The following is a 10,689-nucleotide window of genomic DNA, read 5'->3' as shown; positions in this document are numbered from 1 at the left end:
TTAACTGGGAGGATGCTGCATGTGTGGGCTGCTTCCTAGATCTGACATAGCACAAGGCGTGTGCSTGGGGGCGGGGGGGTATCAGTACCTTTGGGGACAGGGGAAGGGTGTAGACACATCAAAATAGCAATGAACCTGCATGAGGGCACTCATGGGGCGTTATTGGTGTGTAACGGTGTCCCCTGTAGCTCTCTCAGAACTGAGACGCCGTGTGAACAGGAATGAAGGCGTCAGTGTGCTCACCCTTCCAAAGGTGCCACTCTCTCAGCTCCTGTGTCAGAGAAGGGCTACACTGGGGATCTATTGCACACATTGTTGGAAGCTGCATCTTTGATTTTCCCTGCCTCCCATCCATTTAAAACCCCTCAGCTCTGTGCCATGGGGACACAGTGGCAGCCAAATGAGGATGGTGCCCACTGGTCCCGAAAAAGGGAAAAAAAGCACCTCTCGTCCTGGCTCCCCCAAAAAACACCTGGTGTGTGAGAAGAGAGCAGAGGTACACACAGCATTGTACCCCACAGTCCTGCCACATTCTCCTGGTGCCTGAGCAGCCTTTTCTCACAGGTATTTCACCAATTTCATGCTCAGTATAGGTGTCCCTGCTAGCTGGAGCACAGAAATGGGTGTGCAGTCCCCAAAGGCCAGGAAAAGATAACTCCTGGGGAGTTCATCCCAGGAGCACTGGGGGGTCCCCTCTTCTAGACTAAACTACAGCTATCTGCATGTGACTGCAACAAACCAAAAAAAATCATAAATGTTCCAGGTCTTTGCAAAATGGGGGCAGTTCTTGACAGAAAGAAACCTTTGTTGCTTCTTTAAAATGCCTGACATGTTGTCAGGTACTCAAAACATTGAAGTTATGACTAAACATATAGTAGCAATTATTACTCAAGTTAGTCTTATGTTTTGGGTACAGAACATAAGAAAACTTCTACACCCAGACTGCTCTCCATCCCCACCAAATTCAGAAGATGCAGAGCAGAGAACTGATTCCCACTTTGGCTTGTTTTTTCTAATTTTGGCCAATCCCCAAAATGRAAAAAAAAGGTGCCAAGGATGGTGTCTGATGACCTGCATTCATRTCTGATGGCATTCTCTGTCTCAAAGGGCTGAAACTTTCCTCCTTGCCCATCACTGCCAGTGCTTGCATGCAAGCCTGGTTTGGTTAGGAACTGAGAACAGGAGGATTTCCAGGAAGAGGTTTGTGAAGAACTATGGCAACATTTCAGTATTAGGTTTTTTCAGTATATGGGGCTACCACACTTGCCACAGTAGCCTTGTGCTTGTTGCAGGTCATACCACTTGGCTTTTAAGCATCCAGGCTTACCTCCTGCCTTAGTGTCCTCCTGAAATCAAAAGCTATYGCAGGTCTTCCTTCAATTCCCTGCAGAAGCCTTCATTATTCCATCTCCCCCTTCCCCCAAAAGACTCTTCAGGGTCTATCTGCTTAGTGTATGTGATGAATACTCATGGCAATTCCCAGTTGTGCCTGGTGAATTTGAGTCTGAATGTCTTTACAGCCCTTCAAAATGAACCAGGGCAGTGTTACACATCTCCAGTGGACAGGCYTGAAAATTTCTGTGGAGCACAGACCAGTGCACAGTTACAGACCCAATGCTGGGATAAAACACTGGYTCCAGGGGTAGGTCCTGCTATCCAAGTGCCAGAAAWCACRCTGTGAGCCAACAGAATACAAGGAMCCATCACTCAGCCMTGATGCTCCAAAGGGACTTGGTACCTGTGAGGTGAGCAGGGATGACCTTTGGAAGTACAGTTCAGTAGTCTTCATGCTTGGCAAAGGATAACAGTGTGCAACAGGCACCTTCCCAATGTTATGAAAGGCTGAAGARCTCTCAAAGGACATTGCAAATCCTTACAAAAAGTAGATCCTGCCTTGGAAAAGGCCAGTCAAAGCAAGCAGGACTGCTCGCTGTCTCCTTATGTCCTGGAGTCCCAGCTGCTAGGCAAGGATCTGGGACTGCAGCAGAAAAAAGATCCTGTGGGATGTGTATCACAGAATGGGCATGTCCTAGCAGAAGGAAGGGTCCTGCCCAGCACAGATTTGCCAGAACTTTGGCGAGGTGAATACTGCTCGTCATATGTTTTTTTCTTTTTTGACACAGACAAGCAGCTTAGTGCATCTATGAGAGGAAGACTGAAGAATCCAGAATTCCTGGTGCTCAGGCACTGACCTTCCCTTTCCTATTATTTAAGGGAATTTCTGTTGTGTGGTTTTCAAACATCTACCTGTCTCACCCTCAGCTAGTGCTTACACTCATCTGAGCAGCTGCTTTTCCTTAGATGCTCACAAAATTATCTCTGTTGCTCCAGTTCTCTGACCCTTTATCTGTATAACTGGAGCAGCCAGAGGCAATGAGAATTGTGTAACCATCTCCCCACTTCCCAAGTGCTTGGGACAGGTCTGGTAACTTTGATAGTATGTCTCATGGGACACAGAATAAATCTCTATTAGATTAGGGCACTTATAAATAAACTGGCTGCTTGCTACAGGAAAAAAAAATGAAAAAGTCTTTAGTTATCAGATGAGAGAGGGAAGGCACACAAATATTTTGGTTAATATTAAACTATAAGGCAAATTATGAAAAATAGATGTCTCTAGTTTACAAATTATCTCAAGCCATGTAATGAAACTTAAACTACTGTTAGATTGAAAGCCAGCAATCTAAAACCAGCATGTCATCTATAATCTACTGGTGTACAGAATTACCCTGCACAGATGGGGCTCAAAGGGTAGTCGTATGGCCAGGTGATRAAGAACTAAAAGTAATGTTTTTTATAGCACAACGGCATCTGTGATAACCCACAACCATCCTCAGACACTGAGGAACTTGGCGGCAGATTCACTGCTAAGATATAAAACACATGATGAGCACGTAGTGACATCAAAAGGAGTGCAATGTAATGGTGTTCAGATGTCTCTCCTCAAGCCCACACAAAAGCTGCTCTGAGGGCTGCTGTAGCTCAGAACTCTCAATGATTCCCTTTTGATAAGCCTGTTGTTATCAAATCCAAGGAGTCTTATGAGCAGCACCTCCTGACTTTGTTCCTTTGCGTACTAAAGAGCATGAAGGCTTCTTCTGTTGCCTGAAAGACGTGTGAAGGCTCAGGTTTTAAACCTCAAATCCTGTTTTTACTTCAGAAGTTGATTGCACAAGTGGACAGTGAATGAGTGTCTCYGTTTCCCTTGCGGTCAGAGAAGATCCTATTCATACTGAGTTTACAAGCAAACACTTCCTTTGGTAAGCTTCCCATGCAATTTAATTCATGTGCGTGCTTTCAGGCTCTGTCTTTGGGTCTGGACAAACATCAGAACAGGCAAGAGAGGCAGGCTCTCTTCTCAGCCCACCACAGCCTTTTCTGCAGTGMTTTGAAAGGATGAAACACACTGTATTTTCTGCACACTACTGCAGTCCTGTCAAGTCACTGAGATTATTCATGCATCAAGAGGCTAAGCACATACATGGGTATCTACTGGATGATGTACACCCATCTCAGAATTTTACTTGCTTAACAATCAATCTAATGTTTTTGCCCTTTATAGTTACTGGCTGGGAGCCTAGAATCCGCTGGCACCTACACACAGGATTCTCCTCTGAGTGTTCTGTGACCACGTCGGGTGTTTGAAATATTATGTATTARCAGTAAGTACTTTATGACCAGCAAATAAATTATTATTTATAGAAGACTTGGAATTTGCAGTCAGTACTAGTCTGTACCTGTAGTAAGAAGCCATCAGCTTAAGGCTTTGGCTGTAGCAACAGAAAGGAAGACCCGTCCTTAGGATATTCTAACATTTTTCACTCCAGGAAGCCCTTTCTAGGTGCATCCTCTTCACTGTGTAACAGAGTACTATCCATTATGAAAATGTTTAGTAAATGGACACAGCAGGATCCATACATTAAGATTTTTAGGGAAGGTGAAGACTAAGAATAACTTGAAATTACAGTGAAACGTATTCAATTTGCAGTGAATTCTAAGCTAGTCCTGGCCACAATACTAGAGCTGTTCTTGAGAAAAATGTCATGAGGTACTTGTGACCACAGGTAGGTAAGACCTTTGTCATCAGCCACTCATGAGGAAACATGAGTATCCAAGAGGACATTGTCTAAAATAAGGCAGTGTGTTGGCCTTGGCTGTTGAGTCATCGGTATCACTTCCTGCAGCCCCTGCTTTTGCTCCGGGTATTTCTCAAGGGAGCACTGACTTAGCCTAGTCTTTCTGATTCTTCTAGAATTAAGATCACAGCTCCAGAGCAGTAATGATTAATATCTCCTTGATTCAGAGGAATGTGCACTCCTTTTAGCATAAGTGTGCTAAATCTTCCATGAGATGCCTGCCTGATTAGTTTTATCTTTATTCATCATGGCTCCACTGATTTGAAAACTTCAGAGTCTGTAGTTATAAAATGGAGAATTCACAGGAAGAATCTGTTCAAGTGAGAGAGCGAGCTGTGTTAATGGCTTGTGCCTCAAGGTACCACTGAAAGCTGTTGAGAGTGGATCTCTCCTGCCTTTCTCTAATTCAGTATTTGCCTAGGTGTTTCTTTAATCACTCAAAATACTTTGTGGACCTTCTCTGGCAGAGACAGATTCTCATCAGTTTTCAGTGACAGATCCTTCTCAGCTGCACTGAGGTTTGCTGCATTTGTAAAGCACACCTTACAGGAAAAGAAAAAAAACACCTGACCTCTGAATTTCTTTTTTTAAATATCATTGCAAAATTTCTGACGTCAGACAATGAGACACAAATTACCCTGTGAACTGTTAACATATGCCTGTTTACATATGATATCTTATAGCCAAAGCAGATTAAGATTTGAAGGTTTAACTGCTGTTGAGTTTCCACTTCTGTGAATCATACAGATCATACAGCTTATTCATCACAGGCACTTTATTTTTATTCTTTAACTCTTTCAAGCTACTTCTCTCCAGAGCAGAGTTTAGGGGGAACACGGGACACATAGGAATGGAGAGATCACAACTGCATAACAAACCCCAAATTTTGCAAATGAAAGAGCRAAGAGCTGCCATTAACTGCAGCCACCCCAGTGAATCAGGAGTGGTTTGTAACTTGCAMCAGGTGAACTGACACAGAAGCCTTCCCCAGATGCCAGGGTTAGTCTGTCCCTCCACCTGGTTAAATGCCAGCTGCAATGGATGCTGATGGCCAACCCTGGAATCTTTCCATTTAAGGAGGAAAATTACTTGTAAGAACTATCAAGACAGAACTAAGCATGAAAAAGTCAACAAGATGGCTCAAGTTCCAGGTCCAGAGAAAAAAAAAAATTGCTCATTATAGGAGAATTCCTTGAATGCTGTGTTACAGTTTAAATTCAGAAATGCCCCACATATTTTGGTGAGAACTTCACTGAYTTCAATAAACACAGGCAGTTTATTCTAGTACTTGAATCTATGTAGTGATTCTAATGGGACTCAAGTACTCTCACCAGCAACCCTGACACAAGTGAAAGAGTGTCTGTCTTTTTCTGGATAAGATGGCCAAGGCCACATTTGAAAAGAGGCATCTCTGCTGATAAAAGAAAGAAACCTACCTCTATTTAAATACACATGGCTCTTCACACCTCAGATGTGACTGATAATAAAGCTAAGCAGGTGAMTGCTGCCAAAAATCAGTCCATTTCTTTCAGCCGAAACCAAGAAAAATTTCAGAACTTAGGCTGCATCTGCACTTGCTGTTTAGGTTCTCTGACACTGCTTGGCTCAGGSCAGCAAAGGAGAGAAGGAAGATGATGTATTTTGAGGCAGGAATATGAACATTCAAAAATACCTTTCCTCTTAAGTGTGGCAATAAGTGACTGTTTGTTCTTTTCATTTAAAGTGTTGCTTCAGATTTGTTCTGTTTTTTTCTCCCAGCTGCATCATCTTAAGCAGGCAGTTCACCTTGTTACCTGTGGATTAGCTAACACAGGCTGAGTGCAGCACTGTGATGGGTCAAGCCTTTCTTTTTCACATAGAACAACAAGGTGTAACCAAGAGAGCAATCTCCCTCAGAGCATTACTCACTGGAACATGAGGGCAACGAACCATATCAGGAATTGCAGCAATCTAAGGCTATACTGGTACAAATGCCACAGGTAGCAAACCAAACCTGCTGCCACCAGTTTGTAGGAATTAATCTGGGTGTCATTTACCATTTATAATGTTATGTGTTATTGGAAGGCACACTCAAGCAACCCAGACACCTACACAAGCTACATTTGAGGTGCAACACTTGTGGCCATGGAAAATGTATGTACATCTTTGCATCTGAAAACTTGGGAGGCTGGTTCTCACTAGGCATTGAATTAGATCCAAGAGGACAATGTTAATGCACCTCTGCCTGAAACTACACAGCTTGTTTAACCAATGCAAGTTTCTGTTTCTGACTGTTCTGCTTAGAAATGGTGCAAGAATAAATTTAACCACAAACTTAAAGATGGAAAAAAAAAAAGAACATTCTCTCCCCCTCCTTTTTAAAAAAAAACCTGCTATTGTTAACATCCTCCACTGTGGTATTTCACTGAAAATCAGTGACCCACCTTAAAAACTAYAGGTTTGGGACCTGAGGTGTTTTAAAAAGGATCTGATTTTACACATAAAAATACAAACAAGTACGTACTGTTTAACCACCCCCCAGTCTCTTTCAGSTATTTGAGCTGGGCTTTCATGGCAGAAGCACCCACGCTCACTGTCRAGTTGTGAAAAGATGGACCTCAGGGGTTAGACCACATAATGAAAATTACCCAGCCAATTCCCGTGAAGTGTTTTGAACACAAAAGCCCAGTGCTAGTAATAATGGTTCAGTTCTCTTTTTCAGCTATGAAATCATCTTGGAGATTAATATTCTTCAATTACAAAATAACAATTTTCAGCTTGAAGTGGTTTGTACTCTTAAGTGCAATTGGGTTTAATAATGGTCCATGAAAGGAGAGCTGTTAGCATACAGTAACCCAGAATGAAAACCTTAGCATATGGGTACCTCAGCTACATTTTACATGAAATGTCAGATTGTAAATTCAGAAAAATTACGTAGGAAAATATAATCTAGCCCACTAAGGATCCCAAAGCTCAAAGAAACSTATATTTTCTGCTTACATATGCCAAGAGATAATTGCCACCTGACTGCCAAGGCAGCTCCTTTTACCTATGGCTATTTCTAACTCATGTATATGAGCCTTATCTGCTAGATGTGTTCAGATCAATTTAGGCAATAAGTGTCACAAAGTTTATCTGTGCCCAAAAGCACAGATATCTGAAGCTTATATAAAATGAGATTAACTGCTTTTCGAATCCAAGGTATATTGTTAGAATATCTGTACTATCTACAATTTATTTATTGTAATACCTCTGTAAATAATTGTAGTCTTCTAGACTACCGTATTAAGGGAAAGCCTTCTGAGACTCCCAGGCACAAAAAGCTTGAATTAAACACTTCTGAATTTCAAAACAAAAGCCTAGGTTAGGACAGAAAGTTCAAAAATTACAAGAACAAGGCCAAGATCCTSAAAGCTGAGTGGTTGTTTTCTGTTTCCACAAACAAGGTATGAGTGTGCAACACTTCCTGAAAATTCATCTCAGAGTTTTGTGTTAAAACATGGGAATGGTCCTAAGCACTGAAAATGCTTGATCACAGTGCCCTACTCCACGTATTCCAGTGGTTACAGAGACAGTAASAGAACTATCTGCAATATAGAGCAAAGCACTCACTATTACATGCTGGCAGAATCTGCATCTCTAATAGGCTGAGGAAACTAACATGCTGACAAGTTCAAATGCTGCAAAACATGCTTTATTTACCAAATGCCAGCTTTTAGAAATTGAGGAAGGTAGAAAAAACCCAAACAAGTTAAACAAATTAAATTCCTTATATTCCTGAGTTCAAAAAATGCTTTCAGTTACAGCACAGACCTTCAACTTTGCTTATTAATGAAACATTTAACAATGATTTACCTGTAAATGAAACATTTAACATTTAACAAATAACAATTAGTTACACAACCTCTGTAGAATCAGCAACTTATCTCACAAAACCTCTCAYAACAAATTTTCTTTGTGGCAGTAGCATATCCAGCTCACATGTCCAGTGTTGACCAGCTTTGTTTATTCTGACTGTCAATCATTCTTTTAAGTGCTTCATCTGGCACAAGATCTGATCCTTGTACATCAACATGGCTACAGCCCATTTTAGGGCATCTGTTAAAAAAAAGAGAGAGACTCCATTAAATGGAAAGAATTGTACTTGTCTGATATAGGCTTTTGCATAACATGTGCTAGCTTTATTTTTTTTGTCTGGGATTCACTGTCAGTTCTTTGTTACCTCTTGTCCTCTTTACCAGCTCTCTGTGGGAAAAAAGTAAAAATCTATCTCAACTGGTGAAAATCATCAGAGGCAGGGAGGCTGGCAGGAAGGAAGGAAGGAAGGCAGGCAGGAAGGAAGGAGCACAGTGAGAGGTGAAACCTTTCACCTGGAGATCACTCTCTTGTTTCATGCACACAAGCTGCCTGCATCAGCAATGATATCAGCATTGCATGGACACCTTTCTGTGTTACTTTCTCTCTTTGCAGTGCTCTGTGAACTGCAGGTAAATACCTCTTACCTTACTAATCTGCARTGGAGAAGTTTAATCTTCACTGGCAGATAAATAGGGAAATTATTTTCTAGGGAAACAGATAAAAGGGAATGAGTCTTCCAGTGACTGACTGGTGAATCAGTGGACTATCTCGCTGGTGTAAAAATCAACCTGACCTTTTATGAGCTGTGAAAGCTCAGAAAGGAGAAATGGGGTCAAATTAACAGCCTCTAGATGATACTCAAATACAAAATGTCTTACAGCTACTTGAAAGAGCCAGATAAAGACAGCAGGGTGAAAGATATTCAGGGACCAAAGGTCATTTTCCTTTGGCGGTGGCCCAAACATGCACAGATGGTACCTATAGTCAGAAGTAACATTCTTCCTGATTTTTTCCTCTTAGAAGTAGCTTTTGTCTGAGGTGCTAAACTTATTTACACTCAGTACGCATAACTTTTACTTAAGATTTGTCTACAGCTTACTGTGTTTGTCATAGATCAGTCATTTAACTGCTCTGTGCCTCAGTTTTCCCATTTATCACCTTARTACAGCAGCAGCTTGCCAGATTAATGAATAACAAGTGCTCAGAAAGCTTCCAACATTTCCTGTAAGCATAAAGTATTAGTATGTCCTTCCAGGCAGTGGAAAATACTGAGCAAACCAAGAGACGTAAGAGTTGCCTCAAGGAGTGTGTGACAAGTCTATGGGCACGGAGCTGTGTGTGCGTCAGCTGCAGGGCTGGCAGGCAGGCACTGCACTGCCAAGGGCATGAAGGGATCCCCTGGATTCAAACTGGGAAGTATTTGTGAGGAAACAGCCACTCTGTGTCTCCAGAGTGAGAACAGCTCTGATTCCAGAGTCAGGACAGCCAGGATCCTGTAGCCACACCCTGCTCTGCCAGGACACCTGCTCCCACAGGAATATCCCTGGCAGGAGCACAGCCCAGCAGCAACAATGGGACACTCAAATGGGGAACTTGTTGCATCAGCTGGCCTGTCTTCCCACCACAGGTGTTTCAAAAGTAACTGCATTTTCGTGAGAAAATTTAAAATAACAGTAGGTTGGTCAGACTGGGCAGAGAAAACCAAGGAGTCCTTCTTAATTTAGTTACAGCGAAGCTGTGGCATTGAGTGTGTGCTTTTCTAGCACACTGGAATAACTGCTGTAAAAATGGTAAGGCTGCAAGCTAAAAAGCTTGATATTAAGAACTGCCAGTGTTCAGACTGCACAAATAACTTCAGTTTGGGTATAAGGTAGCTTTTAAATSTAGATGTTGAACAGCTGATACATTTTTTTTTTTAATTCCAGAGTTTCTCTAGTCTTCCCCTCCTTAAAGGTAAAATTAAATTCAATCATTTAACCCTATTTGTTTTTCAGCAGTGTTGAAACTTTTGATCCATTACAACACTTTCTCCTAAACTGATGTTCTTCTGATGGATTTAACAACACAGAGAAATRTTTAGATATGAACATCCTAAATTCAGTTCCAGATCAGAGAAKGTATTCTTGTYATGGTTTTGGGCTGTTGAGCACATRCTTTTCAGCCTCTCCCYATCCYTCARAATAMTCACTTTCCTCCAACTTRTGAGCTATTTCCCAACTCCTRTTAATTTTTCCAGCCAAGTTTCTGTCCACCTGTGTCACTGGTTTTGTTGTTATTCCCAGGAATATGTTATTCCCAGGAAATGCACCCATTCCACATTTTTCCCTAGACTTCATAACACAAGCAAGGCACTTCCATCTTTTTCTTTAAGCTGTCTTGACACTGAGGTAGTGGCTGGGCATCCCAACTGGTACTTGGTTTTATAGCAGTATTTTCCTGTAGCAGAGAAGGAACATAGAATAAAAACTCCTGCTCCACCTTGGAGGACTATGTAGAGACTAACAGAAATTCCACAGCAATGGATGGAGGAAATAAGYTGCCTGTGGCATTATCTTTGGGGAAATCAGGTTGCTGGTCCCTGACAGACCTTCCTGAGAAAACTGCTCATTTATTAAGAAGTCCACAACTGGTAAGTTTCCATGAAGTCATCAGCCCCTGAGCATGAGGCTCTAGCATAAATGTTGTAAAAACAAACGTGAAATCAGTGATGAAATTA

General features: G+C 41.8%; 1 protein-coding gene across 1 annotated transcript in view; it reads right to left on the bottom strand.

Annotated features, from left to right (window-relative positions):
• Positions 1-7,254: 7,254 nt before the first annotated feature.
• Positions 7,255-10,689, bottom strand: part of NSMCE2 (NSE2 (MMS21) homolog, SMC5-SMC6 complex SUMO ligase) — a 126,815-nt gene continuing 123,380 nt past the window's right edge. Inside the window, 1 exon segment of the mRNA XM_057368503.1 lies at positions 7,255-8,213. Coding sequence (XP_057224486.1) covers positions 8,093-8,213 — 121 coding nt within the window. The 3' untranslated portion in view covers positions 7,255-8,092.

This window comes from Malurus melanocephalus, unplaced genomic scaffold (genome assembly GCF_030028575.1).
Source record: "Malurus melanocephalus ecotype Western Australia unplaced genomic scaffold, MMel_1.1 scaffold_3, whole genome shotgun sequence".
Taxonomy (NCBI): Eukaryota; Metazoa; Chordata; class Aves; order Passeriformes; family Maluridae; genus Malurus; species Malurus melanocephalus.
The sequence above is the reverse complement of the archived record's forward strand: the minus strand, read 5'-3'. Positions and strand labels throughout refer to the sequence as shown.